Genomic DNA, 14,524 nt, shown 5'->3' on the forward strand with positions numbered 1-14,524 from the left:
TATTCAAGGGTTTAACCACTTGATTAAATATTTAAGATCAGTTGTCTCTCTGATGAAAGCCAGTAACACAAATTTGAGGCAACACATTTACCACTTTAAGGGATTTTTTAATCTAAAGTGCGTTCAGAGCAGATTTTTAAAGTTTTTTTCAAGGACGTTTGTTTTATTAGAAATATCGCTTTTATTGTGAAAGTCATCACCGGATGCCGTACTATACTATACTATACTCTCTCTAGCTTGACGGCGCGTGTCGCTCCGCCGGTGCTGGGTGTCCTCACGGAGCCGCTCAGCTCAGCGGGGCTCCGCCGCACAGCAGATGCGGCGCCGGGATGAGGTGTGTGTCGCTGTCTCTTGTGCGGCTTCGGTGCTTCGATTCGAGCTGCAGTTTCCAGCCGGGAAAACGCAAAGAAAACACGTTGCGTTCACCAAGAGAGATCGACTCTGCCTCCGGCTGTGAGTGAGCGCGAAGCCGCGGACAGATGAGAGTCGGGACGAAGTGAATTTGGAGGCACTTTTGTTGGGAACGCGCTCGGATCGGAGCTGCTGCTGCTGGTCGCCTCTTTGTGCTGCGGGCTTACCCTTCTTTCCTCCGGTCAGAAAGGTAAGAGATTCCTGCAGGAATGATGTTTAAAATGTGATTGTTAGTAAATGAGCATTTATATGATAACAGTGGCTGCTTGTGGCTTTAATATAAAAAATACCAAATTAATATTTTCTCCCACTTTTCTCGCGAAAAAATCTATTTTAAATTCTTTATTTGTCCAGCTCCGCTCGTCTGTCAGGACTGATGAGTTGGCAGATAACAGCATCGATCTCAGATTGGCTGTACATTCATTCCTGGTGTGAACGCGTCCATAAAGGTTTCCAGAGTGACTCGGAGTCTTTTTTGAGTTTGCTCGCACTTTCTCCATGTTGCACTTTTACGCACTGAGTGCCAGACGGACACCGCGCAGCGAAGTCTGGTACATTTCCATCCGTGCGGTCGCACGCAGGGGAGTTGTGCGTGCAGTCCGCGGTCTGTTGCTCGCATCACCTCATTCTGGGTGTGTTCCGCTTTGTCTCACACGCTGAGCCGCCGCGTTGCCGCTTCTGTGGACTCAACGCGTCCTGAGCGCACGACACGTTGCGCGCTGGTTGTCGTGAGTTTTAACCCACGCTGAGTGGGTTTTAGTAACGTAAAGGCCTCGAAGCCTGGGCTCGGGTTGCTTGTGGAGTCGGCATTGAGGCTGCAGCCACGCCTCGCTGGCCCACCGCCACCCTGAGGCCTGGAGGCCCCCCAGGAGCCACAGAGGCAAGCCCCACAGCTCCCACCTGAGGCTGCGTGGGCAGAAACCAGAACTGAACGAGATGTTTCAAACTTGAGAGGTAAAGAGTTCAGATCTGACTTGTTTAAAGGTGATAAGTCTAATATGAAGCTTTACTGAATCATCTCACAGCATCAGCAGAGATGAAGAAGAAGTTACCAAATATGTGTAAACCCTTGCCTTTTCTCTGCAGTGTGCTAACAGTTGTAGTCCCGGCCGGCCTGTGTCCACACTGCACGTGGAACCTCTCCCATCCCTCAGCATGGAACCCAGTGCAAATCAATCAGCGGTGGATCGATTCCAGCGGGAGAGGCTCGTCAGTGGGATCGATGGGATCGACTGTCTCAGGCCGGGTGGGCCTGGGCGCCAGAGCACGTGTTGTTTATGCTACAATAATGCAGCTGGAAATGTGTGAGAAACCCACTGTGACGTGCACTGGAAGTAACACAACTGACACAATCTGCACTGCACTTTTACTGATGAATGCTTGTTCGGCCTCGGACTGTGCGTTGTGTCTGGCGCGGGGTTTGTCGGCGTACACTCGGGTCCTGCTGGTGGAACAGGCGTCGTACGTCTGCAGGAGCTGCAGCAGCAGCAGAGACCAGCTTCGCCTCTGGAGAATCGGGGCTCTGGGATTGGCATGATTTCCATTTTTAACCAGAAAGCGGGCGCTCTGCCTGACGTGATGGTGTGACAGCGGCCCTGTTCAGTCTCCTTTTTAAAAATGTAGAGCTGCTTTCCCCCAAACAGCGTCTATAAAAAGTTGTTTTTAAATGTTTTAGTGTCTCTTTGGCCTCTCTGGGACAGTAACATTCTTGTTTAGCCATCCTTGTGTAGCTTTGGCTTCATGCTTGGACTCGTTTTCTTGCTGAAGAACAAATCTTCTTCCCCGAAGTGGCAGCGTTCTTGCAGACTTTCCTTCATGATTTCTCAGTATTTAGCTGCATTCATCATGCATTCATGTTTGGGATGATGTCCAAAATGATCAGAACCGTGATCCAGTTGACCTGCTTTCTGGAAAACTGTAGCTGACACTTTTCTCCAGTTTCTCTCAAATCTCTTTATTACAAATATCAAACAAATACCAATACGAGGACCACGGCTGCATGTCAGACGACACTGGATTGAGAAACTCACTGTGAAGCGCTGCAGATCCTTGGAACTGAAATGCTTTTTCATTGCCTCTCTTGAGTACGGCCTCGTACGCCTGCTCACAGATCACAGGAAAGCCATTACTGAGCACTGTGATGTCTTAATGTGGAAAATGGAAGGCCACAGCACAAATTGAGAGCTCGAGGAGATTTGTTATTAGATTAAGACTCTGCTTGATCTGAAAGAAGGGCCTGTGTGCTGTCCAGCTGAAAAACTTCAACAGCCGTTTTTAGGTTTTTAACCTTGTTACGCGTCTGTACGATGCTTTTTATGTGCTATGGGACATATCGTGAGTGAGCCCTGGAACAGCAGCGGACCAATGGCGGCCTCAGAAACACAGATTCAGACAGTCAAGGTTTTATACGTCACATTATCAAATCAACCAATCCCATCATCCCGTGGGGTGGGGCTACAGTGAAGCGAGAGGCGTCAGAGAAGAAGACAGGAGCAGCAACGCATCAGTGTTACGAGTCAACATGTTGGCCAGTTTGTTTGTTCTTGCGTCTTATCTGTTGACTGTGTCCAGACAAATCCGCAGCGGGCTGGAAAATGCTAGCCAGCGTTAGCCTGCCAAGGTACATTCATGTTAACCGCTAACAGTACATTTTAGATGTCTCGGAGGTGCTGATGAAGGAAGTTCCAGCAAAGTCAAAGCAGTTTGTTCGATGGCAGCTACATTCATGAGAAAGCTTTGCAGTTCAGTGCGTAGCGCTCAGTAGCAAACACACCAGAGAATGAGCAGAGGTTTGGTGAGCTGGGACACATCTACGCCAGCAGAGGACAGAAACGAACTAAAGGGACAGAAAAATGAGAAAACATCATTGAACCGAAGTCAGAGTTGTAGCCTGGTGAATGATTAGTGTCTGCTCTGTCTTTTGAGGTGTGTATTTGAGGAGAAGCAGAGGAGGGGGGTGTAGAGTTGATGTTCTGGTTGCTATGGCAGCTTCCCCCCTCCTTCCTCTGTCACCCCCAGCCTCCCATTCATCCCCATTGTAGTAGTTAAGCTCTGTTGCCCCAGGAGACCGCAGGGGACAGCTGGGGAATGCGGCGTCTGCATGTGCGAGTATGCATCAACCATGATCGCGAAACACTGCAAAAAGTTGAGACGAGCCGGCCTTTATTTGTTTAAACGAGACGCCCCGCATGCAGGGTTCAGCCTGGAGTCGTTCACGTGTGAATCTGGAGCGCCGTGGAGCTGCTCCGGTGTTCCGCCTCCACTCCTGCGTTCCCTGCACACCGGAGACTCGTAGCCCAGAATAGAAGGTGGCGTAATCGCCCTTTATTGGCTGGGAACACAGTCAGGGCCAAATCACTTGAGTTTGCTCATAAAAACTCCCTCAAAGCGGAAGAATGGGCCCAGCTCCGTCCCGTGTGCCTCAAAGCACACACACTTTCACACACTGCAGAGTGCCAGCGCTTCAACAATGCCGTCTCTCTTCTTGTTGCTTGGTATGTTTCCCTCCGAGATGCTTTTATTCCCGTCTGATATGACAAATTATCTTCCCTCTCGGCCTTCATTTCTCTTCCAGCCTGCCTCCTTTTCACTCCAAACCCACCATTTTTCTCACTTCTTCATCCCCTCTCGCCCCGTCTTCTTTCCCAGGCCTCCAAGATAGATTCCCTCAGGAGTAAAGTGGACCTGCTGCGCCTCCCTCTGGCCCTCTCCACCAAGTCCATCAGCAGTCGCAAGAGCCAGCTGGGCATCTGGGAGAAAGGCGGCGGCTCGGGGGCAGGAGGGGCCGGGAAACCCCGACCACTGCCGGCCTCCGACATGGACAACGAGTCGACGTACTCGGGCTACTCGTACAAGTCGTCCCACTCGAGAAGCTCCCGCAAGCACAGGTAGCAGAGCACAAGCAGAACAGGGCTGCAGCTAATAGTTGTTTTCAGTATCTCAGTGATTACTCTTGCTCTTGCTAAAAAATGATCTTTTTTATGAATCATCTAACTTAATCAATAATGAAAGTATTGTTAGTTGCAGCCCTAGAATAAACAAGACATGAATAAAACATAAAAACTGACACATCGTGGCTTCAAAGTTTTTGCCAGATTAGACTTTCATCACTGGAGCTGTCAAAGAGTCCCATGTATGTCCACTCTCTGCAGGGAGAGGCGGGACAGGCATCGCTCAAAGAGTCGCGACATCAGCCTGCGTGGAGACAAATCGGTGACCATCCAGGCTCCTGCAGAGTCGCTGCTGGACGCGGAGTCCACCAGAGGAGACGACAGGGTCAGGGTTCACTTTTAATCCGCTCGCTGTGTAAGCTGTGCTCTGCCACGCATCGCTAACACTCTCCTCTCTCTTCAGGATGACAACTGGGGCGAGACCACCACGGTGGTCACTGGAACCTCCGTGGACAGCGTCTCCAACGAGGACCTGACACGGATCTCGAAGGACCTGGAGGAGTCTTCGCCGCTGGAGTGCCGGCGTTACCTCGGCCCAGCGTTGGGTGCCGTCCTCGGGTTCTTCGCTCTGGTGACTCCTCTGGCCTTCTTGGCCATCCCGCAGCTCCTGTGGCGGGACACGCTGGAGCCTTGCGGCACACCGTGTGAGGGCCTTTACATTTCTCTGGCCTTTAAGCTTCTGATCCTGCTCATCTCCACCTGGGCGCTGTTTCTCCGCCCACCCAGAGCCACTCTGCCGCGCTTCTTCGTCTTCCGCTGTCTGCTGCTGGCCTTGGTCTTCCTCTTTGTGGCGTCTTACTGGCTCTTCTACGGGGTACGGGTGCTGGAGCCCAAGGAGACGGACTACAGGGGGATTGTGGGATATGCAGCCTCCCTGGTGGACGCGCTGCTGTTCATCCAGTACCTGGCCCTGGTGCTGCTGGAGGTCAGACATCTGCAGCCTGCTTTCTGCCTGAAGGTTGTGAGGACCACAGATGGAGCCAGCTACTTCTACAACGTGGGTTGTCTCAGGTTAGTGTGTGTGGGATATTTGTCTTTGTGTCCCATTTAAATTCCATTTTGTTGGATTTTTTTATTGTTTTCACTGCCACATCAGTCCTGGATGTTTGTCAGTTTTAAAGCTGCAGCGATTCGTTGATCAAAAGAAAATTAACTGCCAACTATTTTGATAATCAATCAATTGATTTAGTCATATTTCAAGTAAAAGTTTGTAAAGTAAAAGTGATCAGTTTCCTTTCCTCCACCATTGGCTACCAGTTTGCTTATGGTTGCACTAAATGCTACTAGCTACAAAGACCCAAAGATTATTTTAACTGGTCCATTTTAATCAATCTGTCTACACAGATCATGTGACATCTCATATTTTTCTCACAACATAAACACATAAATGTGACCTGAAATGGATTTTTATACTCAAAGTCTAATTTCTTCTGTTTTACACCCATATCTACTCTGAATGTGTGTTGGACTGCTAAAACACAGATGACCTACACTCAATACTGTGCCTGAATAACAGCTAACAGCTCTTTGTTTTGAGAGGAAAGCTTTGTTTTTATTCTCTGTCTTGTGCATCGCAGTATACAGCGGGCAGCGGTGTGGGTTCTGGACCAGTACTACAGTGACTTCCCAGTCTATAACCCCGCTCTGCTCAACCTGCCTAAGTCCATCCTCTCCAAGAAGATGACTGCCTTCAAGGTGTACAACCTGGGGGAAGGTACAGTGATCTTATGTGCAGTGTTTCATCTTTAACCTTTTTCACTCATCAGATTCCTATTGTGTATATTTAAAATACATTAAGCAAAAGTGGGAAGCAAACGCTAAATTGCCAAATGAAATGTGAGTCTGTAGCTTGTGATAAATGGCAATTGTTTACATGGCAGTTGTTTACATTTCAGATGTAGAACAGCCATAACTCAGTTAAAGGCAAACCTGCCTGAAATGGTGAAATCACCCCCTAAAAATGTGAAAATTAAGGGTGTAAATTCCTCAAATCATTAAGTGAATAAAACGAAAATACTTTGCAAGCATGCTCAGGATTAATCAGATGTTTAGGTTGTCCTGAAGTTCAGTGTTTCCATCTACAGAGAACAGCACCAATAATTCTACTGGGCAGCCCAGAACCATGGTCGCAGCTGCTGCCCGGAGACGAGACAACTCCCACAACGAGTACTACTACGAGGAGGCAGAGGTGGAGCGGAGGGTCCGCAAACGTAAAGCCAGGTGAGGGCCTACCCCCACGAATACACTCATCTAAAAATATAGACTCAGTTAGCTGGTAGTCAAGTCAAAGTCATCAAAGTAAAAGAGAGTTTTAAAGCTTTCGTTAAAGTTCTTCATTTGGCCACATGGGGGCAGCCCAACATTCTGAAAACACAAGATTGCCAGGATATTCAAGTGTGTAATGTTTGTGTATTTGGTGCACATCTTTCAGACCTCAAAAGTTATTATACTCCCAAAATATTAAGCTGAAAGTAACATCAAGCTCATAGCTTATGCCATTATGCGTAGTCATTTGACCCGTTGTTAATGTAAAGATATTGATCAGAGCAGCTTTAAATCCAGTGTCTCACTCCTGTTTCTCCTCCCAGACTGGTGGTGGCAGTAGAAGAAGCCTTCACCCACATCAAGCGTCACCTGGACGAAGAGGGGACAGTGTCCTCCCCCAAACACCCACGAGAGGTGATGGACCCCAGGGAGGCGGCCCAGGCCATTTTTGCCCCCATGGCGCGGGCCATGCAGAAGTACCTCCGCGCCACCAGGCAGCAGTCCTACCACAGCATGGAGAGCATCATCAACCACCTGCAGTTCTGCATCACGCACAACATGACCCCCAAGGTGAGGAGGGTATTTTTCTTTATTTTCGTTTCTTTCCTATTTTAAATTTACAGCAATCTTTGGATATTTATTTTAGCTTTTTTGTAAGTTTTGTTGTTATTTGTAATTTACTTTGGTAAATGGGTTTGTCATCTGCATATTGTGAAACTTTTTGTGTTTACACCCATTTTGTCCTTTTTAATTCAGTCATTCAAAGTATGTAGCCAGTATAACTGTCATTCGGCCTCCGTTGACCCTGTTTACTGTAAACTGTGTCCTCTTCTGAAAATCTGTGGCTCTAAAAGTTGTGCTCATATTTTCAGTTTCTACTCAAAAATAGCAACATGCATTCTCGCTTCACACTCCATATTTTCATTTTAATCCGCCCCTCCTCACGTCAGGTATTGTGTGTTACTGCCACATTTTTAACACATTAAGTTTTCGCTGCATTAGCGCAGCTGTTTCTAAATCGCTTCGCACATGTTTTTCTGCGTGTGTCTCAGGCTTTCCTTGAGCGTTACCTCAGCCCAGGTCCCACCCTCCAGTACCTGGACACCAGCAGGGGGCGCCAGTGGACGCTGGTGAGCGAGGAACCGGTGACAGCCGCTCTTCGTCAAGGCCAGGTCTTCTCACTGAGACGCCTCGACTTCTCTCTGGTGGTAACAGTGACACTCCTCCCCTTCCTGCGCCTGGGCGAGGAGTTCATCGACCCCAAAAGCCACAAGTTTGTCATGAAGCTGCAGTCAGAGACGTCTGTGTAGGAGGGGGGAGATGAATAATGGACGAAAGAAACAAAAACGAGCAGGATGGTGAATCAAAGATACTAATTTAAGTGCTTTCAGGGTATCTTTTTATACTTTTCATTATTTCTCCTGATTTTTTTTTTGACACCCATGACACCCAAATGTGCAAAGTGGACGTGGCTGAAATGTCATGACCCTACCGAAAAGACAAGCAGCAAAAATAGAAATACCCGAGTTCCTCTTTTAAGATCTGGTGAACAGAAGTAGAGACTTGCCTTAAAGTCTTTACTGTTAACTTTTGCTAATGACTGCTCCCAGTTCACACAATACTGACGAGGCAGAGATGTTTATAGCAGCATTTCACCACAAATGTAATGAAACACATTTTTTCGACAAGCAGTCTATAATTAGGATTTTAGCCACATTTGTGATCGGTGACGAAGTTTTTGATACATCAGACATGAGGCTTTGCTTTAGCTCACTCTTTGTCAGAGTTAATCATATTTCTCTTTTCTCTTTTACTTGAACTTCTTGCTTTCTATTGAATTTGTTGTTTAGAAACTATGAATGAGCAGAAGCAGGCCTTTTGGACATCGACTGGATTCACTGACTGACTCAAAAGGAGATGAAGCTGCTTCTGAACTCCTTCCTCTATTTCTGATTCCACTAAATCATTTGCAGAAAACAGGAATACTGTCCACTCAAAGTATGACGTACGAAACACAGGATGGACTTGATGCACTGAGTATATTCATAAACAGGCTTTGTTGAATCAGTTCCCATTTCTGGAGTTCCACCTATAGAAATGTGTCATAGCTTGCTAACTAAGCAAAATGTAGAACCAGTTTACGCCCACTAACACTGGTAGCAGAAGTTTTTACCTCTACATGTGAGGTTTGGATTGGATTTGAAGAGCTCCAGCACAACACAGCCGAGTGCTGCCGACGTGCGTCTTTTTGGCAGCTTTGTGTTATTACTGTTTTTGATATTTTGTAAAGTGAATGTGAATTTGTGTGTGTGGTTGGGCCTGACTGGATCACCAACTGGAACTGCCCACGAGGTCCAGGAGCCCCAAGTTCACCTCATCGACGTAATTTGACTTATTATGTTTCTGTCTTTTTAACTGCTGAAGTACAATATAAGTTAGGACAGGTCCTTCGTACCTTGTGGTCCTGCCTTGTAGAGGTGTCCAAATCTAACTTTAAGGCCTTAAAAGACTAACACTGATGTAGCTTTGCACTTCTATAGCATTGTTGGATGAGTAGTTGATGCAGCAGAACCAGAGATGTCATCTTTTTATAATTCCACACGTTCTTCTTCATGGTCAAACCTGGTACCCATATTACCCACAATGCAACCAGAGTTTTGCTGACTTCATGAAACATTAAGTACGATCATTGTGAAACTTTGGAGAGCACAAATAATTCATGTTAGCCTTGAGTTTTGGTTTTCACTGAATGTAATGTATTGAAGGCCACGCCCCCCAACGACCAACTCACCTATCCCAAACTTCACCCACTCTCATCTGGTCACCCTACTTCAAGGTACCTGACACAGCCCAAGACCTACTGATATTTGGTTTAATTTCCAGTGGCATATATTTACGTTTGTGATGCCTGAGGGCCAATTACAGAAATAGTTACTGATTAATTTTCTGTTAAACTGATTGATCAATTATTATCAGCTGGTCTGTGGGGGAATAATGAAGCTGCTGTATATATTGGGGATCAATCAGCAGGTTAATCCGGCCATGGGTTGATTCGTGTGCATCTTTTGTCACTTCTCACACTACAAATAGACTGTTGTGCCACTGACGTTTACATTTCGATGTCACGGTTTTATTTGTCCTGTTTTCCAATGGATCAGGTACTCAGTCGAAGCTCCTAACACTTGTCTCTGAAGACAAAAAGAAGGTTGTTATTTACTGTTGCACTGTGTTTTTTAGGGAGTTTTTTTAATAAATGATCTCATCTGAAGTTTTTTTTTTTTTTTTTTTTTGATATTTTGTCCCATCTGAGTCATATGATGTCTCGAGTTTGTCTTTTTCCTGTGGGAGCAATGAGAGGAAGTGGTACTTTTATATAGGAGTATGTAAAGCTGCCATGACGTGTAAAAAAATCCCACACCTTTGACTGCACAGCGATTGGAATCAGGAAGTTCCCCCCCAAAAGCAAATGGGTCTGTCTCTTTCTTACAGCTCATTCTGGCCCACATTTCGATGCGTGGGTTGTGTAACACAGGGTGTTAATCTCGTGGTCGAATAAAAAAAGGAAGTCGAGTGCTTGAACTGCCATTGTTCCGTCTGTCAGGATGCGACGAATACTCCTCATTGTAGTCCTTCAAGGTAGGTCCTGTTTTTATTCACTAAAAGAACCATAGAGCAGCAGCTGATGGGACATACTTTCAAAAACCTTAAATCATTAAAATGACAATTCAGAACAGAATAAGTGACTTCCTGAAACACCGTGAGTGACGGTCTCACTCACAGTGAGAAGAAAAGAAAAAAGCTAAATAAACATAATAATGAAAATCATTTCTAGCACCTGTAAGTTAAAACCTCTCAAATTTGTCATTAGAAGTCAAAAGGAATGGAAGCAGAGTAGTAGTAGTAGTGGTAGTAGTAGTAGTAGTAGTACTAGTACTAGTCACAGTCATTCGATCAGCCATGCTTCCTGTCTGCCTCTTGGCTGTGCAATAAAATACAAAAATTCTATCAACTGTTCCTCAGAAATTTCCTCTAGTGTCAACATGAGTTTGACATTTTTGTTTTTGATTTAAATACCTCAACAACTATTCTTTAGGTTGCCATAAAATTGGATAGACAGTCCCCAGATGATGATTAGTATAATGTCTGATCACCTGACCTTTGATCTTTCACCATCACAAGGTCAAAACTTCTTTTTCAGCGCTGTCGGACCTGCAGTCCCCATCAGCCGCAGCCATTGCTTTGTGTTTAGAGCTTATTAGCAAATGTTAGCATGCTAAATTAAGAATGTGAACATGGTTAACGTTATGCCTGCTAAACATCAACGTCCTATTAGCTGATTTTAGCATCTAGACAGGCTGCGAACGTGACAATAGTCTTGTTTGTTTGTTTAATGCTTACAGTTGAGTGGTTTCTATCTATGAATAGGGAAGCCGGCATTTCCCATCTGTTGCCTTCCCTTAACGAGAAATAAAATTAAAACAAACAGACTCCTTCCCTTTTCTTTGTCCAAATACTCCCAAATGAGCAGTTACAAATGTGTAACGATATCCACCAAAAGGAGCTGCAGCTCCAGGTTGGTGCTTAGCAGTCATTGCCATCTTACATTAAAAAGTCATCAAAGATCAGCTGTTTTTAGGGGAAGCACTGCTTCTCTTTTGTTTATTGCTGTATAAAAGTTATGGACATGTTGATTCATGTATCTTTTTCTTTTACAGGAGCGCTAGTCAGATCCCTCACTGATGTCCTTGGATACTTTGGGGATAACGTTACCCTGCCCTCAGGAGCCGACCCATTATGGACTCTTTCCAAAATTGAGTGGTCAATATTCTCAAACAACACTTGGATTGCCACCTATCGCAATGGGCAGGAAAATATTGAACGCTTCTACTTGTATAAACAGAGACTCAGTCTCAACACCCTCTCAGGTACGAGCCCAGTCCGTCGCCTCAGATCTATAAATGTAAATGAATTGTCATTTCATTTGCCTCTTTCATGTTTATTATTCATTAGGTGACTTGACCATCCATAATTTGACCACCATGGATGCCATGGAGTACAGTGTGGACCTCATCAACGATGAGGGACGGGACAGCGGGAACAAGGTTAAGCTCACAGTGAAACGTAAGTGTCACGGACGTCCTCCATGTTTCTACCACAGCCGAGAATGGACAAACCAAACACCAGCTCTGGAGAGTGTCTTTTTTTTTTTTTTTTTCTTTTTACAGCCGCTGTACACACTGGACTTACACGTGTTTGCATACAGACTTTCCTCACTGAGTTCAGCATGTTGGTCACAAATTGATTACTGGAAATTTTGGGGAGATTATATCCTCATGTTTAATCAGCAATTCCAATTCAAACCTCTGCAGAACGCCTCCAAAAACCAACCATAGAGACCGTCATCTCACCATTTCCAAAAGGAGGCTGTCGGGTGTTGCTGAATTGTTCTTCGGCTGATGAAGGCGTTGACTTCACCTGGCAGGTTGAACCTCCCAGTTTGGATACCTTGCCCATGAGCGCTCGTGACAGCAACTCTGCAGTTTATTTAGTGTCACTCAACACGCCACAGAAACCTGCCGAATTCACCTGCATTTCCAGCAGGAAAATGGAGAACGCCTCAAGTGTTATCACTCTAAAGTGTGATGGTAAGGTCACAATGGGCTTAAATAGACACCATGACATGATGAGATATCAGGAGTAAAATCAAACAGCTAATCAATTAAATTGTGAATTCCTTTAATGACTGAATAGGTCGATTGTTAAGGACTCCCAAAATGACATATGGCTGTTGAAGGTCCACTATGTAGGTCGAAGTGGACCTTCATCATATCGGACCTTCATTGTCATATGATTAATGTTGTGAAACAGTCACAATTTGCTTCAGTTTAGGCACCAAAACTACTTGACTAGGTTTAGGAAAATCATGGTTTTGGTTAAAAACATTGCTATTATGTATACGGATATGTACCGCAGTCTTTTGGGTGACAGTCCTACATATGTTTGTCTTCTCCGTGTTGTTTCAGATGGTGAGACTCAGCAGAAGAACGTATCATCTGCTTCATCTGGGTTGTATTTTGTTGCATCTTTTATAGGATTCATTGCTGGATGGGGTCTGACTTTGATGTATGTTTTCAGAGGTGAGAGCAAATCATCATCCTTGTCGGAAAGCATTTGTCTTTTCTTTTAATTTAGATTAACATGTAAGATTCAACCTGGATGTAGATTCAAAACTGGATACTAGACTCAAGATGATGCCCTTTCATTCAGGACGGGGGAGCTGAAATACATTTTTGGTAATTCTGCATAGACCCCAAACAGGCTTGAGGCTACTCAGATCTGCTGTAGATTATAAAGGATGCAGCTATACTGTATGTGCATAGCTTACTCAGCTTGATATGACACATTTCTCTGACTGCGGGGGCTAAGAGAAGGTGAAATACTAGGTTGTGGTTTGTCTTGTTTTTTTTCCGTGCAACACTTTCTTTCGTCAGTCATAGATACTCTCAGAGCTCCTCTTCTTTCCACACTACAACACACACCACGTTCCAGAATTACGGCAAATTATAAACTGCTTTGATTTTACACCGTGCTGAGAACATATTGAACACGACAATAAACACTGTCTGCTTGTGGCTCAGCTGTAGTTCTCAAACAATTAACACTGCACGTTGACATCATTTTTTGTTCTGTTTTTACTACAGCAAAAATCAAAGCTGTGCTTGTGGATGCCAAAGGTACGTAATTCAGTGTTCATGTTGGTCAAATGGTCGCTGTCAGCATGATGTAAAGGTAGGCTTGACTTTAACACAATGTCATGACGTGAGAAATGACCAAATTTCTCTCCTCTTCCTACGATTAGCTTGACAACTTTTTAAGACATGAAAGCTTCATGAGGAACATCATCATGTCTGAAGATGTCAAAAGAATTTCTCCAATGTTAGGACTGAATTGCATTGGTGGAATTACATGCTCAATGTTTACAACACATGAATGAAAGGAATGAATGTATTTTCAGAGAACCTGCAGAGCTGGACACTGCACAGATGGACATAATACTGAGTCATGTATATTTTGTACATACTATAAATATACATTCCTGTTTATTTTTGTACATTTATTCATCTCTACGCAACACCATTACACTCTCTGGTTCTGATTTTTGAGGGCCGTCTTGTCCGCCTTGTTGTTTTCTATTTTATTATTCCGTCATATGTGAATGCTTCTTTTAGCTTTTAATGGAAAGTCCTGTGGTTCTTGTTTTTTTTACTACTTTAAAAATATTGTAGGTGCTCTGAAGTTTTGTGAAATTTGTGTAATTGTAAATCTAGCCCTCAATTGTTTGTGTGCATGTGTGTGTGTGTGTGTGTGTGTGCGTGCGTATGTATTTTAAGCACTTTGTATGAACTTGCTGTGTTGTTAAAGCTTAATTGATCATTTCAGTTTTTAAATGGTGATTCTGTTGCGTAGTTTTACTTTTTGGGGATATTGTCTTATTATGAGTATGGATGTCAAATGTTAGGTACCATTTTCACATTTGTGTTACACTAGTTAAAGGTATATTAAAAGAGTAGGAATTTGATTAAATCCAGAATTGCAGTTACAGTTGATATATATAATAGCTAATGTTTAACCTTTCATCTATCACAGAACACTATCCACAAAATTATTACAACAAATTTGACACAAGCGTACTATGTTCATATTTAGTGTAGTGGTGAAATTTAAAAGAGTTTCAAACAGCTGTCAGAAAAAAAGACTATAACATACCTCTAAAACAGACTTTTGTAATGAGCAGCAGAGCATCGGTGTCGTCTGAGTGACATCATTAAAATATTTCTGACTGGAGGAAGCGGAGGTGTTATTACTGCTGTGAAAGCGGATCTTTTCCTTTAATAGTG

General features: G+C 44.4%; 2 protein-coding genes across 6 annotated transcripts; both read left to right on the forward strand.

The window, feature by feature from the left end:
* Window positions 1–252: 252 nt before the first annotated feature.
* Window positions 253–9,894, forward strand: LOC143316767 (vang-like protein 2). Of its 2 annotated transcripts, none has more exons than XM_076724407.1 (8): window positions 253–601; window positions 4,060–4,298; window positions 4,563–4,686; window positions 4,765–5,372; window positions 5,939–6,075; window positions 6,446–6,581; window positions 6,950–7,196; window positions 7,679–9,894. In XM_076724407.1, exons 2-8 carry the CDS (start codon window positions 4,228–4,230, stop codon window positions 7,934–7,936), a joined length of 1,581 nt encoding a protein of 526 aa, XP_076580522.1. In that variant the 5' UTR covers window positions 253–601; window positions 4,060–4,227; the 3' UTR covers window positions 7,937–9,894. The 2 variants fall into 2 exon arrangements, with proteins under 2 accessions (XP_076580522.1, XP_076580521.1); XM_076724406.1 differs by lacking the exon at window positions 253–601 and adding an exon at window positions 3,680–3,905.
* LOC143316771 (CD48 antigen) lies at window positions 7,966–14,255 on the forward strand. Of its 4 annotated transcripts, none has more exons than XM_076724421.1 (7): window positions 7,966–10,262; window positions 11,342–11,551; window positions 11,637–11,747; window positions 11,996–12,271; window positions 12,650–12,763; window positions 13,328–13,360; window positions 13,486–14,255. In XM_076724421.1, exons 1-7 carry the CDS (start codon window positions 10,229–10,231, stop codon window positions 13,488–13,490), a joined length of 783 nt encoding a protein of 260 aa, XP_076580536.1. In that variant the 5' UTR covers window positions 7,966–10,228; the 3' UTR covers window positions 13,491–14,255. The 4 variants fall into 4 exon arrangements, with proteins under 4 accessions (XP_076580536.1, XP_076580538.1, XP_076580535.1 ...); XM_076724423.1 differs by having other exon boundaries at window positions 12,719–12,763; XM_076724420.1 differs by lacking the exons at window positions 13,328–13,360; window positions 13,486–14,255 and having other exon boundaries at window positions 12,650–13,302.
* Window positions 14,256–14,524: the final 269 nt, after the last annotated feature.

This window comes from Chaetodon auriga, chromosome 24, assembly GCF_051107435.1.
Source record: "Chaetodon auriga isolate fChaAug3 chromosome 24, fChaAug3.hap1, whole genome shotgun sequence".
Classification (NCBI taxonomy): domain Eukaryota; kingdom Metazoa; phylum Chordata; class Actinopteri; order Chaetodontiformes; family Chaetodontidae; genus Chaetodon; species Chaetodon auriga.

What these genes read in the sequence shown, in the direction of transcription:
- LOC143316767 (XM_076724406.1), top strand. Translation starts at nt 3,807, where the DNA reads ATGGGCCCAGCTCCGTCCCGTGTGCCTCAAAGCACACACACTTTCACA. An exon ending in CCACCAGAGGAGACGACAGG is followed by an intron (nt 4,687 to 4,764) that starts GTCAGGGTTCAC and finishes CTCTCTCTTCAG; the next exon opens with GATGACAACTGGGGCGAGAC. An exon ending in CGCACAACATGACCCCCAAG is followed by an intron (nt 7,197 to 7,678) that starts GTGAGGAGGGTA and finishes CGTGTGTCTCAG; the next exon opens with GCTTTCCTTGAGCGTTACCT.
- LOC143316771 (XM_076724420.1), top strand. Translation starts at nt 10,229, where the DNA reads ATGCGACGAATACTCCTCATTGTAGTCCTTCAAG. An exon ending in CAGTCTCAACACCCTCTCAG is followed by an intron (nt 11,552 to 11,636) that starts GTACGAGCCCAG and finishes ATTATTCATTAG; the next exon opens with GTGACTTGACCATCCATAAT. An exon ending in GGTTAAGCTCACAGTGAAAC is followed by an intron (nt 11,748 to 11,995) that starts GTAAGTGTCACG and finishes AAACCTCTGCAG; the next exon opens with AACGCCTCCAAAAACCAACC.